The following is a 23,758-nucleotide window of genomic DNA, read 5'->3' as shown; positions in this document are numbered from 1 at the left end:
TATAATCTGTACCCAAACTCTTCATGACCATATCCCAAGAAGATATATGTTTTTGCCTTATTATCAAGCTTGGATCTCTCATCTTTAGGAATATGAACAAATGCTTTATACCCAAAGACTCTTAAGTGATTATAAGATATATCTTTTTCTTTCCATACACTCTTTGGAACATCACCTTTCAGAGGAACTGATGGAGAAAGATTTATCAGATCAACTATAGTTCTCATAGCCTTTCCCTAAAATTGACTTATATAACTTGGCATAGGAAAGCATACCCCTAATCCTTTCTTTAATGGTTCTGTTCATCATTTCTGCCACACCGTTTTGTTCAGGAGTTTTAGGAACTATTTTCTCAAGCCCGATATCATAAAACTTGTAATAATTCTCAAAAGGATCTCTGTACTCGCCATCATTATCTACTCGAATACATTTTAGTTTTTTGCTAGTTTCTCTTTCAACACTAACATAAAACTCTTTGAAAACATCGAGTACATAGTCTTTAGATTTCAAAGCAAAAGCCCAAACTTTTCTAAAATGATTATCAATGAAAGTAACAAAATAAATAGCACCTCTTAGAGTTTTAGTTTGCATAGTACAGACATCAGTATAAATCAAATCAATAATATTTAATCTTCTAGATGATGGATATGTATGAAAGATAACTCTATATGTTTTTCCAACTAAGTAATGATCATAAGATTTAAGAGATGTACCTTGCAACTCTGGCAAGAACTACTTTCTAGTAAGAGTTTGAAGTCTCTTTTCATCGATATGACTAAGCCTCTTATGTCAAAGATCTATACTTTTACTGAATTGCATTAATCTCTCCTTTGTGTAATTTAGCTTTCATGACATAAAAAGAGTTTAGCTTCTTTCCTCTCGCCACAATTAGAGAACCTTTAGTGAGTTTTCCATTTGTTTTCATCAAAATAGTATGTAAATCCCTCATCATCAAGTCTGCATATAGATATCAAGTTAAGACGAATATCTGGAACATGTTTGACATCTTTGAGTATCAATTTGCTCCCAATACTGGTCTCCAAGCAAATACCTCTAATACCCACAATCTTAGATATATCACTGTTTCTCATTGTGATAATGCCAAAATCACTAGCAGTGTAAGATATAAAGAAATCACTAAGAGAAGTAACATGAAATGAAGTACTAGAGTCAATTACCTAGTTACTATCTTGAGCTATAATACTAATACAACCATCATCACAAACAATAATGATATCATCTTCAATAGCAACTTTAGTGGTCTCTTTCTCATTTTTCTTCTTTTTCATTCTGTTCTCGCTTCGAAAACCTACACTCTTTCTTCATGTGACCTAGCGTATTATAGTAGAAATATTTGATATCTCTTCTAGACTTGGATCTTCCTCTATAACCATGTGGATTTCTACTATAACTTCTTCCACGTCTTTCTTGTTTTTCAATAACAAATGCACTAGAAGAAGATTCTCTCTGTTCTTTCGTTCTGGCATCTTTATTTAGCAAACTATCTTTAACCATATTTATAGTGAGTCCCCTATGGTGTGGAGTTACAAATTGTCACTACATATGTTTCCCAACTTTCTGATAAAGAATTGAGAAGTAATAATCCTTACATCTCATCATCTATATTCATTTTCATACCAATCAACTTGTTTGCAATACTCTGAAATAGGCTTATATGCTCAACAATATTACCACAATATTTATACTTTAAATTTATAAGTCTTCCAAGGAGAGAAATTTTATTTCCCATTGTCTTTTTCGCAAAGAGGTTTTCTAACCTTTGCCAAACAACATCAGCTCTGGTTTTATCAGAAAGATGCTCATACAAATTTATATCAATCAATCTTCTAATATAAGTAATAGCTTTCCTATGTTGAACCTCCAATTCCTCATCTTCCATAGTAGAAGATTTGTCTTTAACTTTGATGATCTTATACAAATCTTTACAATAGAGCAAATCTTCTATCGTACGCCTCCAAGTAGAATAATTTGATGAGTTCAATTTAATCATATCATCTGACTCTTCCATTTCAATCACATAAGAAAAAAACTATCACTAAACAACCTGAAGCTTTAATACCACTTGTTGGGAAAAACTATTATAGTAGAATAATTCTTTTCTCTCTTTGTGTATCAAAATGAGTTTCTCATCAACATACCAACTTGTTACCAAAATCAAATATTAACTAGAGCAGCATAAACAGTAGAACAATAAATTAGAATTATGCTCATGTAAATTTATATCCATCCATCTAATATAGGCAATAGATTTTCTATGTTAGAACCTCCAATTCCTCATCTTCCATAGTAGAAGGTTTATCTTTAACTTTGATGAGCTTATATAAATCTTTGCAATAGAGCAAATCTTCTATCATATGCCTCCAAGTAGAATAATTTGATGAGTTCAATTTAATCATATTGTCTGACTCTTCAATTTCAATCACACAAGAAAAAAGCTAGCACCAAACAACTTGAAGCTCTAATACCACTTGTTGGAAAAAACTATTATAGTATAATAATTTTTTTCCCTCTTTGTGTATCAAAATGAGTTCCTCATCAACATACTAACTTGTTATCAAAAGCAAATATTAACTAGAGTAGCATAAGCAGTAGAACAATAAATCAGTCACAAAGTGAGACACTAAAATTTTTACATGAAAACCCAATGCGGGAAAAACTACAGGACCGTAATCTACTTCAAACTTCCACTATCACCAATAATGATAACAAGTTTATAGTAAGTCTTCTTCAGAATAACCAGAGGATCACAATAACATCAAGAACACAGATATTGGCTCAACATTAATATATCATCATCACCAAAGATGAATTTCATGAAAAGAAAATTTTAGATCTCACAAAGTGGGTATAGCAGGAAAACATATTAGAGAGGATAAACTATAGATCGATATTATTAAGATTGTAGAGCTTGTTGTAAGGATTTTTCACATAAACTTTGAGCCAAAACCAATAAAGTTTGACGGCTCGATCATATAACAAAAGTCTCAAAACCTTAATCTTTTTCCTTTTCTCTCTCTATTCATTTTCTAAGCGTCGCCATGGTTTGCTGCACGCATGCCACTCACTGCCCTCCGTGTGCACATCTATTTTATATCTTTTTTTTTTTAATAAATCAGATTTGGGCTCAGTGCCCAAATCATCCCGTACATACGCTAAACCCAACAGTGGTATATGTCGTTGACCTGAGCATGGAGCAAGTTGGTGTAGCAGATGCTGGTGGCCGGGTTGGTGAAAGCGACGGACCTCGGTCAAGGAGAGCATATTCAAGTGTGATGTTGGATGGATCCTTCACATATGCGAAGAGTAGGCATTGATGAAGATGGGGGAGCTAGTGCGGGTGTGGAAGGCAAGGAGGAGTTGAATGTAGGAGAGGAGATCCGGGCAGAAGGCTACGCCATAGGGTAGGTAGGACAGTGAGGGAGTGGCGGAGGTGACGATGACATCGTGATCGAGGTTGAGAGACGTGAGGGCACCATGGAGGATCTCCATGGCAGGGATGAGGCAATGGGCGAGGGTGGAGTTGTTGGCACAAATGAGGACCTCGTTGCCGACGGTGACAACCACGATCTTACAGCAGGGATGAAGGCATGAACGGGAGCACAAGCCCAAGCAAGAGCCTCTGTTAGCCAGAGGTAACCACGATGAGACTAAGGCAATTAGGACAGGATGGGATAATATCATATTTTAAAAAATAAAAATACTTCGAATAAAATAAAAAAGAAATATTTTGTGAGAAATAATAGAACTTGTGATTTTTTTAGAAAATTTATCAGAAAAAAATACAAGCTTCTGCATCTATGTTTAAGTTGATTGCTAATTCTTCACCAATCAGTCTATCTAGATAAAGTTCATTCAGTGCCTTGTAATTAGATCTCTTTAGTATTTTATTTTAGTCTTCAGATTTAAAAAATCTATATTAAAATTTGTATGGTTATAAAGTGAAATATTTAACTTCATTTATCATAACGTTATTGATTTTATCGATAGAAGATACAACATGTGACATCACGTGCATGAATGATATGAAAACGATGAGCAAAAAATATAATTTAATTGGTGGTGGCAGATGATGACACCATGGGTGATTATTATAGTGGTAGTTGACAAGAACAACGTGATGGTTAACCTTACCGATGTCGATCTAAATATTGATGATGAGGAGGAAAATGAGACAGAGCGATGAGACATCAGTGTCAGTGCTGAAGGAAGAAGATGAAGGAGGTGAGACATCTGCATCGGCGCCACATCGCTTTACCTCTTCTTCCTCATACAAGCTCAACATCCATGTTGGTGTTGGCATCAACATCGGAGGAGGAAGAGAAGGCGGGTGAGACATTTACGTCACTGACAATGATGAGGGAGGCAAAAGAGGAGGCAGAGCGGTACCTCCTCTTCCTCGTCCAGCATCGCATTGCTCTACCTCACCTGCTTCCTCTTCCTCCTCTCTCCTCATCATCGTTGATGCAAATGCCTCACCTCTCTCCTCTTCCTCCTACGGCACTGACACAGATACATCATTGCTCTACTTCTTCTTCCTCTTCGTCGTTGATGTTCAGGTCAATATCAATAAGGTCGATCATCATATCGTTCTCATCGACTATCACCATAACAATCATCAACAGCGTCATCATCCACTACTATAATTGAAATTACCTTATTGTTTATAGTTTTTGTCATTCATATATTTGCTGTCATATGTTCTATCTTTCATTGATAAAAAATTTTTAAATTTAAAAATTAGGATACTAAAGAGGTGAAATAAAGTGTAATTATCCCGCCTTCCTACAACTACAGCTTTATGAACCCAAGATTAAGCAACAAGAAAGAGCATGGACAATATAACAGACGAGATTCTTTGGTCATCAGGCGTATTACCCAATATGATAGGTTAAACTAAACTATATCCCAGCAGGAGATAATGTATTATACTCTACCCTGTCGCCTTCTTCATTGTCTGTTCTCTATCTGTAGGAGAGAGAAAGCTCAAAGCCTATAGGGTCTCTCCATTGACATTCACCAACATATAGCAGACAATGTACACTGTTTCCGTGTTTTACTTTGCATGTGGGTTTCTCTCTCTCTCTCTCTCTCTCTCTCTCTCTCTTCGTTTCCTTATATAAAGAGGTGCGTACTGCTCCCTCAGAGGGCCTCAGAGCGGAACCAAAGTCCAAGTGATCTGAAGGCATCTTCTGCTATGGTGAGGAAGCCATTGTTGGAGAAGCAGGGCACGTGCAAAGTCTCTCTCTCTACGTCTCCATCTTTGCATGTGATCTCCTTCTCCAACATAGGCATCTCACCTCCTCCTTCGAAATCCAACTCGCGATGCAGGTACGACCTAAATGTACTCATGTCTCCTCTACTTTTCCCCCCAGGAGACGTGTCTTCTATATCATCTCTACTAATGTTCTTAAATGCACACCATTAGGTTGCTTCATGTCGTCCTCTAAATTGTTCTTTCTTCTGCTCTCGACCGACAAAGACAGAGTAGACTCGCACAGGCTGAACTCTCTCTCTCTCTCTCTCTCTCTCTCTCTCTCTCTTTCACTTTGACTAAATGGCTCACAACATGGAAATGAGACTCTGAACTATTTATAAGATTTATTTTCCTTGTCAAATGATTGCTTTGACTAATTATTTTTTTTTCCAAAATCAGAAGAATTTTTCGTTTGACGCTAAACTCGAGTGTGAGACCTATCACCTATGCAACAATACATTATCCATTTGACCCATCATATATTTTTGTCTTTTGGCTAGGCTTGGACTTACCTTTTGGTCCTCATTTTAGAATAATCTTAATAAAAAATAATTATATAAAAAAAGGAAAAAAAAAAAACACCATGTGCTATTTGAACCCTAATTATATACAAAGGGTGTAAAAATATTAGACTTACAAAACTACTAATTTTATGTGTGTGTGTGTGTGTGTATATATATATATATATATATATATATATCTTATTTCTTATTATTTGTATGAAGGACCTTCAGATATTCTCCAGTATCTTCTGCAACAGTGTTGTATTATAGGAATTTCTACTATAAGCAGATCAGAATCTTAGTCATGATCTTTGACCAGCTTGACTTTGATATCAGTGGTTGCTTCTCTGTTTATGTAGAAACAACCTCTCTATTAATCTTGTCCTTTCTTCAGTTGTCTTGCCACTGAAATTAGTATAAAGATTCTGTACTTTTTGTCAATCATATGACACTGTATGATTATGCAGAATGATAAGGGAACTCAAAGCAGTATCTGATACAGAGGTTGTTCTTAAAAGAGAATCTTGTTGGCATGCTTTTTACATGTCAGGATACTTGCAATAATGCATTCTGCCAAGGGAATATAACATAATCTAACATTACAATAATAACATCCAATACAGAAGGCCAATCTGCTACAGCAAGTAAAGATACATGATGAAATTGTATTATCCAAAGGGACTTGCACCACTGCAATGCAGCTGCAGCTATCTCTCAGCCTGCAGCAGTAGTATAACTCATACAACAGCTATGGGACAATGGATAACTCATTAGTAACCTAAACCAAACAACCCAAGATCTGTGTGTCTCCTCGCTTCTGCCGAATGGGATTCTTATGGTCTGTATATATATCCCGTATAGGATGAAAATATAGACTCTTAGGAGGATCCAGTGCCAGTAGTTTTAGAAGTTGTGGAAGGATTGGCGTCGGAGTGATCACCAAAGATACGCTTACGGAAGTCGGAGACCATAAGCGGAAGGCCTTGGCGGAGAGGGATCTTGGGCTCCCAGCCGAGCAGCTCCTTGGCCCTGGTGATGTCAGGCTTGCGCTTGTGGGGATCATCCTCTGTGTTGGGGCGGAACTCAATTTTGGCATCGGGATCAATGGTTTCCTGCACAACTTTAGCAAGCTCCACCATTGTAAACTCTCCGGGGTTTCCCAGATTGAATGGACCAATATGTTCTCCTTCCATCAGCCTCATCAAACCCTCCACCTGCATTTTATTGTTAAATGCTTGGCAAAGATTATAGGATATTCTAAAAGCATGATACAAATGTTTTGAGCATACTACTACCGATATTGAACTGTGATCATTCTTGAAATGCTTTCTTGTCCTTTTTTTACCTTGTTGAGTTACAGTGAAAGCAAACCAATAAACTCCACCAAAATAATCATCTAGTGTCAAAATCAAGTGAAGCATCACTCCCAGTCCACAGATATGGAACCTCTTATTAGCAAGGGCAAAGTTGTTTGCTGTTTCCTTATCAATGGCGTCCAGGAGCTGAAGGTTAATGATGAATCTAAATTTTGAAGCTAGAATAAACTAAAGGACCAACTGAGATTTTATCAAGGAAATTTTGGTGCAGACAAAGCAAAGAAGCACAAGCTGTTTGGGCACAGTAGGTTGATATTGCACATGAATGTGCTGTTTTTGAATGTCCATATACTCTTTGGACCCACCCACAACAGCTGCAAGAAATTGAGAACATAGCTGGTCCATGTTGAGCTAACATGCATCAAAATCAAAGCTACTGGTTTCTACTACGTTAACTTAAAAGATAAATAAATACGAGTGAAATGGAAAAGAAATAGATTGAACTTGGTGCAGAAAAAGCAAGAAGACCCACCAGGTCGGAGACATATTGGAAACTCCTTGTCTGGTTTCCATCTCCATAAACAGTCAGTGGCTCCTTCCTCAAGGCCTAACTCGTATCATCAAAATCAAGCAGAACCATCAAATTCAGCAGATCAATGCATCTTACTTAGTTGAAACTAAACATCAATACCACCATGTAACAAGGAACTAATAATCTATGTTAAACAGAAAAATTATAGAATCTCAGCACAGTAGCAGAACACCTGAGCAACAAAATTGCTGACCACCCTGCCATCATCGATGCACATGCGAGGCCCATAGGTGTTGAAGATTCGAGCAATCCTCACCTGCAACATAGGAACTTGGCATATGATATCAAAGAACCAATCAAGAAGCTACTTCTAAAGCAAATACATCAGTGTTTCGATCAGTCACAAGTTAAACGACCTCGACTTGGGCACCACGGTGGTAATCCATGGTCAGCGTCTCTGCGGTGCGCTTGCCTTCATCATAGCAGCTCCTAACTCCTGCCATCCCCCACAGGCCAACCCAACACCCAAACAAGATACCGAATGCTTGTTAGATTCTTCTCTATTTTCGTATGAAACACAATGGTACCCAGCCAACATAATGTATCATATGGACCACATGTATGATATGCTTCACAGTTCCCAGTTGCAACCCAGCCCACAAGTGATTCTAATTTAGAAGGAGAAAAGGACACTCACTACCTTAGGATGCTTCATTTCATTGAAGATTCTATGACGAGCCAGAGCTAAAGAAATGAAAGAGATGGTGATAAAGAGAGGGAGATGTACCAATGGGATTAACATTGCCCCAGTAGGTCTCAACTTGAGGGTGCTGCAATGGATCACCATAGACCTCGCTGGTGCTGGTGAGGAGGAATCTGGCCCCCACTCTCTTGGCCAGGCCTAGCATGTTGAGAGTTCCCACCACATTGGTCTTGTGCACTCCACGGCAAAAGCTGCATGAATTAAGGCTTGTAACAGGTGAGAAAAAAAGACACTTTTTCTTCTTCTTCTTCTTCCCCCTTATTCTATTCAATTCTTTTCGCCTGCAAGAATAAGAACACCAACAAGGACACCGACATCCCACCCAACCACAAACCACCACTAACCAAATTGATCGTTTTTAAACAAGAATTAGCTGTCAAAAGTTCAAATTATTCGAAGACCAGAGGAGAAGAAACCCTGTTTTCACAAATTTGTACATACGAGGAAAACCAGTGCAGAGAGATGATGATCCAATAAGAATCAACATCCCACAGACACAATGACCCAAAAAGAGTACTTTCACTAATAAATACTTGTCTAGGAAGAGCTACAAGCAGACAAGTGTTAATTTGAGGTGGCCAAGAAGAAAAAGGATCCCAATTTAGAAAATCTTAAGAAAAAACAAGACTGAGACGGAGACTTCTATAAGGGATATGAACATTTCTAGGAGAGAGAGAGAGAGAGAGAGAGCTGGATCATGTATCACCGAAACAAAATAATAATCTAATGAAGAAAGCTTGGTTCTCGGAAAAGAAAAGATGGGTTCTTTAACAAATAATGAGCCAAAATAGAACATATAAACGAACGAAGCTTTATATCGAACATGAAAGAGTACGACGGATTATCGAAAAGAAGCGATCTTTACGGCTAAAATGATGCAGAAGAGGAGATCAATTAGGAGAGAAAATGACAAAGAATATAAGGATATGATGGTCTTGATTGGGTTGAACTTGTAGTGGACGGGGGAGGCGGGGCAGGCGAGGTGGTAGATCTGGTCGACCTCGAGCAGCAGCGGCTCGACGACGTCGTGGCGGATGAGCTCGAAGTTGGGGTTCCCGAAGTGATGCATCACGTTCTCCTTCCGCCCCGTGAAGAAGTTGTCCACCACGATCACGCTGTCCCCCCTGGCGATCAGCCGGTCCACCAGGTGACTCCCCACGAACCCGGCCCCGCCCGTCACCACGACGCGCAGCCCCTTCCGCTTGATCCCCAGCGGCACCTTCCCGCCCACGAACCCCTTATTCGCCGCCTCGAACGCCGTCCTGTGGTGGTGCTGCTGGAACGCACCGAACCTCGTCGGCTCCACCGAGCGCAGGGCGATCTCGACCGCCACGGCAGAGGAGGAAGAAGATGAGGGAGCGAGGGCGAAGAAGAGTGAGCCAAGGGCCATGCCTACGAGCACGAAGACGAGGCGTTGCTCCCGGAGGAGATAGCGAATCGGGCGCGAGAGCCAGAGGATCCGCTTCTCCGGCTTGGGGACGTAGTCGCCGCCGCTCACCGAGCGGTAAGCGTCGTGGCCACCGCGGTAGATGAGCTCGGAGGCCATCGGCCGAGGATCGACAACGCCACGTAAGTGGGGCGACGGGAGTTCCACTTTCTTGGAGCTGCCGTTCGACGGGTGGCAAAGAGGGGGGCGGGTCTTCTTGTAGAAGAAACTGAGAGACGAGGGCTCGCACGTAATTTTGTCCACCGCCATCATAAAGGGTATTAATGGTATTTCCCATTATCTTATCAGTTGAATACGGCCGACAGCATGGATGGAGCAACGGCAACGTGGACATCGAGATGTGTGCGAGAAAGATCGCCAGCTCCAACGCGACGGAACCAAGGTCTGTGTTTGACTTGACGTGTCTTTGGCGGGACCCCTACGTTAGCTGCTGACTTGTCCGGTTTGGAAATGCATGCATCATGGCTGGTAGATCGGTGGGGACGGCGTCGGCGTAGCCTTTTCCGATACGTAACTCCACCCACGACGGACGGTCTTTTTAGAGCAGCAGTTCAAAGTTGGGCAAGTCGAGAGGAACTGATGGCACCAAAACGGGTTCGAGTCCGACGCTGCCTAAGTTTGGCATGTCGGGAAGAAATGGGTGCGTTAAGACAAATTAGGGTTCTACACGTGTTTTGCACACAAGGGAAATCAAGAAAACACAGTAGTATAAAGATGGATATCATACATGAGAGTGGGTTAATAAAGTTGGGATATGTCAACGTCTATAGTGTTGTATATGGTCATAATATACATGGTCGTCAATCAACCAGTTAGGCAATCGTATCGAACAGTCCAGTAGAATTGACAAGCAAGATAAATATTTGTCAGGTTATCCTTAGCTGACAATTCTGGGTTAATGCACTTTGAATCATAGAGCTATGAACAATGGCTGTAGCACAATAAAGACCCCACCTGTGCTGCTAAGGGCTACTAAGGACAGTCTAGTTATTTAAACCTCAAGCAAAGCCTGATGTTGCACCATTCATGTTCCATGCGACTCAACCAACTTTCCCCACCTATAAATGTTTAATAACTGAAAAATGAACTTGATGTATGTATGTATGTATATACTCTCAAGTTTTTAATTTTTATTTGATATTTTTTAGTATCTTAAATATCCTTTGTCCTCGTAGTCATATCCTCCCTCGTAGGACTATGTTGTTTTGTAATAAGGGAATGTGGATGAGACTAAATCATATTGTCGACTCTATTTCCTTTAATAATAAAAGAAAGAATAAAATCTCTAAGACTTTTCTCCATGGTGCTGATGGCCACCATGATGATAGCTCATGAGCCTTCCCTTCCTCGACAACCTCAACTTATCCCTCTAAAATGAGCGATCAAAGATCTCTCTTTATCATCTATCGACGGATCTCTCGTATCATCCCTTCAAAACGTGCCCAAATGAAGATCAATATAAGGGTAGCACTAACGTTGGGACCATCAACAGCCCGAACCGAATGAAGGTCTTGAAGGTTTCTTTGTTTCCTTCATTTTGTAAGAGCACAAAGTCGACAATATAACTTGATCCATTTGCGCCTCCTCCTTACGAAACAATGTCTCTATCAAATCAAGGGAGTCAAGACAAGAGGACAATATAACAATACGACGAATGACTACAACAAAGCAAAAGACAATAAAGACGACCACAACAACCCGTAATGCAATATGATAGAAAGTGATCACGATGAGACAGAAGTGACAATCATAGATATTTAAGATATTAGAGAATAAAAGATATGAAATAGAAAAATTAGAAACAGGCAAAAAAAAAAAAAAGTCAAAGAAAGATTTTTTCACATAAATCACCCGATCAACTTTCTTCAAGAAGACCTACAAAATAAAATAAAACAAAAAGGAAATGACCATAAGACACCTTGCTTTCTGGCAGTGATGCTGAACAAAATTGCATAAACCCGATAAAATTGCGTACACTGAGATTATTCTCAACCCTCGCATGCCAGTTATTCACTTAGTATTTGCAAGCATAAAATTATATACATTGATCGCCTTTTAGTGTCAGTTGAAATCTTTTGAAACAATTAGCAGGCAACATTGTGAAATTGAAAGCGAATCAACCTTTTTACAGGTACTCTGTGCATCCATGGAGTCAGTAGCACAGTTTGAGTAATCCTTATCTCCTCGCATTTTGCCTCAACATAATAAGATTAGCCAGAGGACCCCTAGCAAACTATATCTTCAGAAACAGCTCAAGTCTTTGGGCAAAGCTTATGCATGGAAGCATTCCACTTGACAGATGATTAGGACTATTGTTGAAACATTGCTCATGTTGTTGACTACATTTAAGTTGGCAAACAAGAAGAAAACAGAGAAAAAGTTGGGATGGTAATTGTTGCAACAAGGTTCTAAGATACAACTCATGGAATCATGTTGCCTTAATCCAACCTGGTTGCGAATATGAACCTAGTCATAAAAGAATCACGTAATCATAATATCATGTACTAATGAACTTGGATCCTCCACAGTACAGTTCATCTATTATTCCACCTAATTATGATAAAGGCTAATCTGCCAACCTAATTACAACAACCACCATTTGCTTGTAATTTGTCATCAAGCTGCCATCCTAATTACCGTGAAGGTCAATGGTTCGCACCCACACAAACATCACTAGCCAAATAGTCCACCAAACTAGACAGTGGCATTTCCATTTATGAAAACAACTAAAAAGGACAATCACATGAACAACATTGTGTGGAAAAAGTTACCTTTCATCTCTATATTTTCTTTCTTCTCGGCAAGATTTCGGTGCTTACCAATACACAAAGATGGAAAATCAATACTCATGTTTGGTATCACTAGTTTTAGTGTTTCCGAATAGCACAACCTCTTAAATTCTACCTGTTCAGGTTCCCAGCAAACAACTCCGGCGGTGGAAAGAATTTCTGTAGTAAACTTATAAAATCTGCTGCCGAGAGGTGGTCAACTCGAGCCGAAATTAGTACCTGCGGAATTCTTTTGGTGGCTTGAAGTTGAGAGGATGGGTTTCCAGAGTTGCACTTTGATCTTCTTTCCACATCTTGATAGTTTTGTCTGCTTCGCAGGTAACAAGTCTTGAACCACTTATATCATATGAAAGAGCATAGATGCATGCTTCACTGTCAAGGGACCCTGAACAAAATAAAAGGAACAAAAGAATTCAAGACAAATAACATGATGTTCCAGGAATACCAAGAAAGAATAATTCACAGGTATAAATGGCAACACTAACCAGGCTGGACAATAGTCTGGGCTTGCTGGAAATTGTGGCCGCTCTTCCAATCCCAAAACCAAAGGCTTCCATTGTCACCTTCAAAAAAGTGAAGCTGTGACTTCCAAGAATTGACTACATAAAGATTTCTTGGCCATGTAAAAGCATCATTTGGCACGGCTTATATCAGGAACAATGTGCTATCCAATAACAAGTGGCAATTGAAACCACATGGTTGGTTTCCAGCATACCAGCAGTGGCCAAAACACCATCTTCGTTAACTGCCATTGAATTTATTATTGTTCTCTGTTGGGACCTGGACAACAAAATAAAACAAGTAGCATTTCAAAGGGTGGTTCAAGAAATTTTTATTAATAATTTTACAAACAGTAAAATGTAAGCAAACAAATGTGCAATTTCTAATACAAGATGGATTGAACTAAACACATCAAGCCACAAATCATCCTACATGGTTTTATAATAACACAAGAATAATAGATAATCCTTTAGTTCTGAAGTAAAATCACAGCTCAGATCAACTGAAGAAAGTAAATTGCTCTACGAGTTTTCTTTTCAACTACGGCACACTCAGATTCACCATTAAAATGGTTGGCATAAGAACAAATACTCACAGCATATTGTGAAGAAATTCGCCTTTTGGAAGGTTAAACTTCTTTATATTGTCTGCTGATGCAGATGCAAATGCTCTCCTGGATTCAAAAACAGAGATTTAAAAAAGCTTCCCGAATAAGTTGATATCAAAATATCGAGACCAAGCCATGAGTTCTGATGAAATACTCTTTTGGATGCAATGCCATAGCACGAACAGATTTCTTGTGGTGTGTAACTGTTGTCATTGTTTTTCCTGCAAATGGGATTTCAACTTTGTTGGAAAACAATAACAGAAGTAGCTTATGGATATTGACAATAGAATAATACCAGCTACAAGATCCCAAAACTTAATAGTAGTGTCTGGGAGCCAGTTACAACTTGTGGATCCTGAAAAAGGAAAATGTTCAAGTTACCTACACACAAAATATTTAACTTCACTTAATTTGAGAGAGAGAAAAAAAAGATGGCCAGGCAGAACCAAATCATACAATAAGTAACAATGAGTGAAGAGATAAAAAACTGAATTTCTCCTTGCATATTAGCAGACACTACAGAACCATGTGAAAACTATAAACAGAGATCAAAGAACCTTGCTAATGGGAGAAGTAAAACTAGGCTAGACAACAACATCAAATCATGAATTTTCTCATATCAAAAAAGAACTTTGGCATTCAGTTTAATTGCAGCCATCACTTCAGTAACCAGTCATTGAGTTAATTCCTGCTGAACCACACATTAGCATGCTCAAACCAGTGATTTCCCAGAGTTTTCAATGAACCAACTAGATCTGAACTATCAATATAGGTGTTGACTCAATCAACATAATGACTGAACCGCTTAGATCTTCTGAACTGTCATCAAGCAGAGTGGGTGTCATGGGCTACAGTATCAAGCCCTGCAGGGCATGTCCAGATACGGATGCCCATGCTGGGTAGGGGTTCAAGACCAATAATCAGGATAGCGTGGTTGGACTTAGGCAGCAAGTCATGTGGTGACTTGACAGTTGGCACAGCTGGCCTATCGAGCTAGCATGAAAACATATTTAGTGTATATTAAATGAGAATCAAAGAAGAATTATATTTCTCTGGAAAGACAAACTGCTCCATTTAGGTCAACCAGACTGGTTATATATATATATATATATATATATATATATATATATATATATATATATATATATATATATATATGTGTGTGTGTGTGTGTGTGTGTGTGTGTGTGTGTGTGTGTGTGCATACAATATATTTTTTATTTAAAACTAAAAGCAAGCTATACTTTAAGTTCTAATATCAAAAAATAGTTAAGCAGCATACGATAACACAGCTAACCTAATGTGCCATGGACTGGGCTAGTCCACCAACCAGTGATTCTCTAAAATGCTGAATTGGCCAAGAATGATATACAGGTTGTGTCAACATAGCCTGAAATCAGGATATGTCGTGGGCCTAACCAACCCAAAATGGCCTCCTCTACTCACCATGGATAAGAGACCAAATCATAGTGAATTGAATCCCTCTACCACCTTGACAGTGGACCAAGACTTTTATCCTGATTCATAATAATTTTGCCTCCTAAATCACATTGGAAAGTTATCTAAATCACCAAAATCGGGATACAATCTATAAATGTCATTTTATTTTATAGGTATAAATCAAATATCAAAAATAAAACCCACAAGCATTTCTACACTTGAATCCTATAAATAATCTCAAAATATGAAACCAAATAAAAAAGGAAAAATTCAATGTATTAATAACATAAGGTTATTTACTTGTCAAGATTTTAATATACTATATGTGTTGCAAATGGTTCAATCGGTACCACAATCGAAAATAATCCTATCCCCCATGTATTACAAAAGCATATCTCATACCCAAACCTGTACAACATTCAAATCACTCAATGTCCCACATAAATAACCCAAATGCTATTATAAATACGAGTTCATCCTTGTCAAACCATAAGTTTGGTTAGTTAGGGCCCAGGTCAGCAAATTTAAATGGCTAAAACTTAGTCTATGCTCCTCGAGAGTTCAAATCACTTTGACCTTGCAAATACAGTGAAGCTAATTCCCAACAGAAAATGTCTACTAAAAACTAATTAAAAGTTCGTTCTTTTCTCTTCATCTTAGCATTTGACGCACGAGGATTCAACTATGGACATGAGATTCCATCAAACTAGAACGTCCATCAGGGACAAAGTTATTATCAGACTCATTCCACACAACCAGATAGAAATAAACTAGGATCCACACTTGAGAAAATGATTTTCTGTACAACATAAGCTGCCTGATGATAGATAAATGGCAGCACAAACTTGCCCATCAAGCAAAGCTTAAATGTAATTCTGCTTAAATGCTATAAGTGAAGAAATATCAGTATCTGGTCTAGGCATCGAAAACATAAACAGTAGAAAGTTTCTGACTATGCAAAGCTATTTCTAAAGAACCCACTAAGCAAAACGAAACCAATTTTTTATGCTAGCTTATGTCTTTAGTGTAAGATTGCACAACCACAGGCAAAAGCCTTGAATAAGTCGCATAGTACATGAATTCCACAATATAAACATTCATGTCATCCAAACTGAAAATAGATTTGCATACCGTAGGTCGAGCAAAAACTGAACAAACAGTGTTATCATGGCCAGAGAGAGCCATAACCATTGCCTTCGTACGAATGTCCCAGACCTAAATCAAATGCATGATAAGTCCAAAACTTTAAAGTTATATTAAACCAATTTCACAAAAAAAATGCCACTGCATTTGATTTTTTAGGGAACCTCCAAATAACTTTACAATTTGGATAAATTGCTACAAAATAAGTGTCATACCCACCAAACAGAATTCCGTCCGCCTGTTAACAAAACATCAATAGTTGGATGAAGAGCTAAGCAGTATACACCACTCAGATGTCCATGATAAGACCTAATAACCTTGGATCATTAAGACAGGAAGTGCAAAGTGCAAAGTGCAAGCAAATTAGAGGTGTCCAAATGGTTAAAACTCTAAATAACAAAATAAAGTATACAATAACAAACCTTATTTTGTTCAAGGTCCCAACATTTAACTTGTTTGTCATCTCCAGCAGAAAACAAATAAGTGTGCCTTTGACTGACGGCAAGTCCTAGTTATCCAAGGAGGTTTATATCAATACTGAACAACTTGCAGTATAACACCCAGCAAAAGAAAATTAATAAAGAAAACAAAACGAAACCTCAAAGATCTGCCAGATCAACTAACCGTGTATTTGTTCAATATGTCCTGTCAGTGTTAGCTTTAACCTTCCAGATGCAACATCCCATATCTTAAAAAAATAGGCAAATACATCAAATCTTAATAACAGGAACTGCCTTAATATAAAGATATAAAGCAATGCTAACTCCTTTCTTGAAAACTATTTCGAGTGATGCTAATCATAGTTGATAATATGACAACAATACTGAAAACACAGAAAGAAAAAGACCGATATAGCAATTTTATTTGTCAAATTGTTGGATGTTGTTACAGAGTATTTTCACATTGTAGCTTCTTGAATTTTCCATATACATTTTTTATGTTTTATGAAAATCAATCTAACAAGAATCTTCACAAAGAAATTGCTAAAAAGCACCTTCCAAGGAAAACAAGTTTTGGCAGAAACCCAGTAAAATAAAAGCACTGATCCTAGCACTTCGTTTTAATAATTTATCGAAACTTCTTTGAAGAAACATAGCTTTCAAATTGAACAATTTATTCATGAAGGATGACTATCTACCCAATGATGAAATATAGTTCCTTTGAGATTAGACAAAATTATTTAAGTTGAAAGGTAAAATTATATTTTACTCCCATAAAACATATAAAGAAAGAGCTCAACATAGTATTTTAATCATATCATCAAGATCCTTGCAGTGTCGAGCATGTCTGAATCTTGTCCAATTCTGGGCAGCACAACCATGTAGGGATCTTGATGTAAGTGGAGTTTGCTCAGGGTTCTAGCTAGTTGAATTCTGAGCAGCACATTTAAAGTGCCCCAGTATCCTACACCACATCTGTGGCATTAGAAGATAATAACAATAATATATCATTTATGATTCCAGATGAGGGCAAAAAAAGGTAAAAGTTACCTTTATCGTCCTGTCTGCTGAACCAGTACAGAATCATGAGTTGCTGGGATCAAAGGCAATGGACCGAACCCATCCCAAGTGGCCACTAATAACCTGAATCAATTAGCAAACAACATTACATCAACGGTGGTAGATTGTCATACAAAATTAAGTAGCAAGTTCTAAACACTTGAAATTTTATGCACAATAGCACACTTGTTCAGTGAACCAGCATCGTCTCTAGCAACTGTACCTAGCAGATCATAATCATTTTGGACAAAAGGAAAAGGAGGGCAAACATACCCTATAATTCTTCCAAGGAGGATGCCATGTGGGACGAGGCCATCTACTTGGAATCCTTTCCATTAGTGCAGATGTAGACTGATATCTGAAACAAACATGCAGAAACTATTAGGGAAATTTCCGTTGTATTATCATAAAGTAGTATGAATAGCAACTAGGTCAATTTGTCCGATTTAAGTAAAAAGGGAAAACCCAGTGCACAAGATTCCACCAGTGTGAATTCTGGGAACAATCAATTTGTCCAGATTGAATACTAGGTCCTAAATAGGCCTTCCTCATGCCCTATGAATCATATAACAGCTGGGCCAAGATGGAGAAGGGTCAGTTTAATTACAGGTTCAAGCCACATCGAAATGGGCTACTGAGATTCTACTTATCTAAAACATGAGTTTCAGAAGTATGAGCATAAATTTTGATACTTGAATAAATTTCTATGATGTAGACAGTATTCTACCTTATATTGTCGAATTGGATTGTTTGGTTAATTCAGGTTAGATTCAAGTTCGTAATAGGTTAACCCAAATCCAACCCCATTTATGTCCAACTGAGCTTTTCAAATCCTAACCAAGCTCAGGTTTCAAAAAAACCCAATGGCTCCAGTTGATGGCATCATGTCAACAAACCACTGCAGGTCAACCATAATCCAACCACATTTATGTCCAATCGAGTTTTTTAATTCCTAACCAAACTCAGGTTTCAAGAAAAACAAAGGCTCCACTGTTGATGACATTGTCACAACAAACCATTGGATGGGTTATACATGTTCTTTTTTTCAATTACAACAATAACCAATAATGAGCTAAGTGACCTAATTTTGACTCAACTCAACCAATTTTCAACCTACAATTTCCCCCTTTTATTCATTTAATGCCAAGTGCTACCCTTGACACAGAATGGTTCGCTGGTACATACCATTCCAATGGCAGGAGAGACTCCCATGCCTTTGAAACTTAGATCTTGCTAAAACAATCAAAGCAAAGTGAACGGTATGCTGACTACAGGCAATCATACAAGTCATTCTTGAAGCGTTCAACGAGTCTCATTTAGATAAAATTACATGTCATGGATAAAGAAAACAAATGATGCAGCAAGTACCATCACCGCTTCTTTACTGCATGAACAAGAATATATGTGACTTTTCTGTAGAAGGTTCAAGACTAAAAGAGCAAAATCCTTGTAAATGATTTTCAAATTAAAAAAATACTGGAATATACATATTACAGGCATACACAATAACAGCCAAAATAAGCAAAATGTTCTTTAATAAATAAAGGCAGCTCAAAAGGAGTAAGAGTGAGTATCACCTGTCCGTAACAGAAAGTACAGTCCCTGTATTTCTGCTTGCAGTACCAATCTCACTGTAAAAAAAGAAATCACATGAACTTATAGTCAAGCTAATCGTTAAAATATCTGCATAAAGTGAAAGCAATGCACAAATGTGACAAGATAAGATAGTGGACATACGGTCCTTTTGGTAGCATGGTAGGTGCAGGAACAATTGCATTTTGGTTCCCATCATTTTGAGAAGCCTTGGCTTCTTGGCTGCCTGCAGAATAATCATAATGATATTCAAAGAGCAGGCTAAAACAGAAATAATCTAACATGGTGGTATTCTAAACTCTATACAAGGCTGCCAATCCCAGGAATGCGGGAGGGTCCATGTCCATGTATATAGTCTTGTCTTACAAGTAGGAAAAAACCTTGACACTGAGTTTGTAAAGGAGCTTCTTGCTTATGTTGCCAAGGTTCATCCTTGATTGTGGAACTATTTGTCAAACTTGAACTTTGTACCCATTTTCACTTTCAATATCAAAATTTCCCTATACCCCATTGCAGTTCATGTCATTCGGATTTATAAATCTCTTTCTAGCTTGAAATTTTCATTTCTAATATTATATTTTTCATCAACATGACATTAGAAACAATGTTCTATTTAACATGCCAGTAATTAGACTCATCTCCAGCAGTGGACCACATGGCATCCATTCAGGTTGTGAATTTTGAAGAGCATCAACATCAGTAAAAACATATATCTAAAGAAAGAAACCTACCTCTGAGAAACTCTATCCCCAACGACTTCCTTCTTTTGAACTAGTTAATAGAATAATTACCACTAACGCACATGATGCTAGTTTTGCTGATTGTAAAAGCCAGCAATGACAAGATGATTGGTCAAATTGTACGAGTAGTTACATTATGCTGAAACAATGAACAAACAAAATGACAAATTGATTGAGCCTTCAATTCTACATTATGTTCAAACCAATAAATAAGCAAACTTTATGACACACATTACTGTTCTGGATCTGATTCATTTGATAATGCATAAACATTACGTAAGTTGTAGTGCGTAAAAAATTAGTGATGTTTTTAATAAAGCACACAAGAGGTGAGGGATTAAGACAGAAAAACCAGGTGAGGTGAGATACAGACTGCAATTGAGAAAAAAGTTCAAAACATACCAGGAAGAGCCAAAGCAGCTTGATCTCCTTTTCCCAGCCCACCAGGATAGTTTTGCTCTCTAGTCTGCTGACCGGACAAGTTTGCTACCGTTCCATATTCAGCTTGCACCTCCAAAATTCAAAGGACATGAAGCAATGCACAAAGTTAGGACTTCCCCTTAAACATTTTCCCCTGAAAGAATACAAACAAATGAACCAAGAAGTTCCATTATTTTCCTTTTCCCGTGTATCACTAAACCATGCCATCATCACCTTTGTCTCTTATAACAGGAAACTGAACACAAATCGTGCACAGTGAGGTTGCACTTTCAAAAGAAAAACCCACGAAACAACTTCCAATTGCAATTTTTCCACATCAATATGCATTTTTTTAGGGTAACTCAAGGGAAGAAAAGTGAGAAACAACAGATACTGAGAAGAGACCGTCACCAACCTTGTAGCTGATCCGAATCCGCTTGCTGCAAAGTGAAGGGAACGAACAGAGAAGTCAAGCACAAAGAAGGAACAGAGAGGCGAAGAGGTTGATGTCGTGAGGGTTAGGTTTTAAGGGGAACCTACCTCTCGGTATCGGAAGGAGAATGATGGCCATGGATCGGGGAGAATAGGTCGAGAGCGCGCTTGAGGGACTTGAAACTGAGCTTCTTGAGCGACTGCGGCTCCACCGGGAGCTCCATCGCGGCCGTCGGACGCGGGGCGGCCACCACGCCGGGCATCGGCCTACTAACTAGCCCTCCCTCGCTCGCTCCCTGTCTCTTGCATTTGCCTCCTCTTCCTTTGAAACCCTCCTTCCTACTCGTGGTTTGTATATGACCCGACACGAGGCCACACCGACGTCACGGTATTTGTCACGCGATATGTACTTGTCGGATTCGGGTAAGGGATTGGAGGAAGGACTGCATAAATCCGACCCGGCTCACCAGTGGCGGACTGTCGAAACAATCCATTAGTTAACGGGTTGAATGAGGTTGAAACTACGGACTTATACTGTAACACCCTGATTAGTTCCACATGGAAAGTTGATAAGATTAAGATTAATTTATAAGGATCTGATGAATATATTATTATTGATTAACTTTAACTTAAATATTTTGATCTATGGTTTCGACCAAACGAAGTTGATCGATCTATTAATCCATAACATAAGATTAGGTTGACTCTTGTGAACTTGACCAAGCATCCATCAAATTGCATATTATTTATATATAATCGATGAATTTTTTACTTCTATCTTTGAATTTAAACTTATTCTTTTTATTTTTTTATAATCCATAATAACGGTCTATATTTTCTTTTGGATGAATTCTAAAACAAATCTTTTTTTAGGTTTTCTCGTATAATTTTAGAACGGTTGAATCAATCAAATTCGTTATCATGTTTTGAAAAATATGTTAAGCATGTTTAGAAATAGTAACAGATATAAAAGTGTGTCTATTTATTTGTTTTTATTTCTAAACTAATAATGATGTGTATTTGAAATGTTTTTAATATAAATTAGTTTTCATTAGGTTTTGAAATATCTTTGAATAGATTTATAATGTTTTGATGAAAGTGTGCAGTAAACCTATTCAAAAAATCTTATACACCCAAAGATTATAGGATATTTGGGTAAAATAAATTATAAAATCGCCTTTCCCTTAGGAAGTAAATAAAAAAATATAAAATGCCCCCATGCAGGATCGAACTACAGACCTTCAGTTTACAAGACTGACGCTCTACCACTGAGCTATAGGGGCAATTGTTGAGGTGAGAATAACAATATCATTGATACATAAAATTTTAATGTGAGTATAACAAAATCCCAACTGCAAACTGATATCTACAAAATGGTAAATAATATGCGATCAAAATGTCAAACAAAAAGTAATTTGACAAAATAGTCAGAAATATTTTGAAGACACTGTTACATAAACATCATACAGAAAAATAAAAATAAATCAGTGATCAGTCCTACTTTGATATGATATGGCAAGAACATGGAATAAAATTATCAGGAAATGAAAAAAGATCTAAACCAGTGAAGATTGACCAACTAACTTCTATATGATTGGGAAGGACATTCAATAGCAGGTGGATGAAGGAAGTTCCAATCAACAAGAGAAAAATAAAACTTTGTGGTTGTGGTGGTAGCGGAAGCTCTTGGTATTTCCGTCTCTTGGAAAGAGCCGCTAAACGACCAGACTAGACAGGTGCAGGTAGCTCGACTGTGTTACCCAGAAAATAAAAAACAAAAACTATCTTCAAATGCATTTACGTAGTTTTGCAGACCATAGATGGTTTACTTCTTGCTAGAAACTGCTATAAATTACAAAATTTGACAATCACAGATCATCCACCATGAAAAGTTCAGAGCTTCCTTGAAGCAGAGAATTTAAAACAACAAAGAACAGGTTATTTTGAAGTAGAAACAAGAATTTATGCAGCAATAGTTGTAGGCACCCAAAATTTGTAACTGACTAAAGCATGTCTGATAAGATAGTCTGTATTGCACTTAAATGGATCTAAAAGTCCACTTTTGCCTATAGGTAGAAGTATCTTGCTTCAACTGGGTGAGAAAAACCCAAACACACACTGTAATAATATATTTGCCTGGATACTGGAATATCTTGCTTTAGTCTGAGAGAAGGAGAACATTTTGACACTAAAGAGAGATTGAAAAACTGAAATACACGAGAAGATAGTCTGGACTGTCAAATCAAACTAAATCAAAGATTTTAACGTTTAAAAGAATCAGATACATTCTATGTTTTGAAACTCTCCAGAGACAAGTTTATAGAAACATAAAAAATATTTTAGACAGAATCACTTAGCAGCAATATGAAACAGGAACACAAAACACAGATTTCCTATTTCTTATAAATGAGGCTGCTTGGCATGAATGTATGAGAGATTTACATTGCTAGGATCAATAAAATATCCCATCACAATTTGTTCCCATAATTGCTTGGATGAGCAAATTTGATTAGTTAGATACTTGATAATGAGTTATTACATATGCTGCAAATGCCCTTTTCGACATCAACATTATTGTTCACTCCATCTGTCAGCAAAATTCCACCACCATCGAAGATTTCATTGACTGCTCAATCTACCACAGCTTCTCAGTTTCTTATCATTTTCCTCACTTTGTTCAATCAACAATTTTTAGAAACAACATTTGTCTTCTACCTTCGGTAATTCGATATGATCCTTAAATTACTATGATGATCTAA

At 37.8% G+C, this 23,758-nt stretch overlaps 1 protein-coding gene, 1 non-coding gene and 1 pseudogene across 2 annotated transcripts; all 3 read right to left on the bottom strand.

Moving 5' to 3' along the window:
- Window positions 1–6,346: 6,346 nt before the first annotated feature.
- On the bottom strand, window positions 6,347–10,015 carry LOC135645950 (UDP-glucuronic acid decarboxylase 2-like). The gene is made up of 6 exons (XM_065164894.1): window positions 9,318–10,015; window positions 8,414–8,561; window positions 8,043–8,122; window positions 7,859–7,942; window positions 7,627–7,701; window positions 6,347–6,992 (listed from the first exon to the last, which is right to left on the bottom strand). The coding sequence occupies exons 1-6, from the start codon at window positions 9,933–9,935 to the stop codon at window positions 6,657–6,659; spliced, it is 1,341 nt and encodes a 446-aa protein (XP_065020966.1). The 5' UTR covers window positions 9,936–10,015; the 3' UTR covers window positions 6,347–6,656.
- Window positions 10,016–12,589: 2,574 nt separating this feature from the next.
- LOC103994263 (protein pleiotropic regulatory locus 1-like) lies at window positions 12,590–21,372 on the bottom strand (annotated as a pseudogene).
- An 838-nt stretch (window positions 21,373–22,210) lies between these two features.
- Window positions 22,211–22,282, bottom strand: TRNAT-UGU (transfer RNA threonine (anticodon UGU)). The gene has a single exon. It is a non-coding gene; the product is annotated as a tRNA-Thr (tRNA).
- Between the last annotated feature and the right edge of the window lie 1,476 nt (window positions 22,283–23,758).

Source organism: Musa acuminata, chromosome BXJ3-8 (assembly GCF_036884655.1).
Source record: "Musa acuminata AAA Group cultivar baxijiao chromosome BXJ3-8, Cavendish_Baxijiao_AAA, whole genome shotgun sequence".
In the NCBI taxonomy this organism is placed as follows: Eukaryota; Viridiplantae; Streptophyta; class Magnoliopsida; order Zingiberales; family Musaceae; genus Musa; species Musa acuminata.
This window is presented reverse-complemented; position numbering and strand designations above follow the sequence as displayed.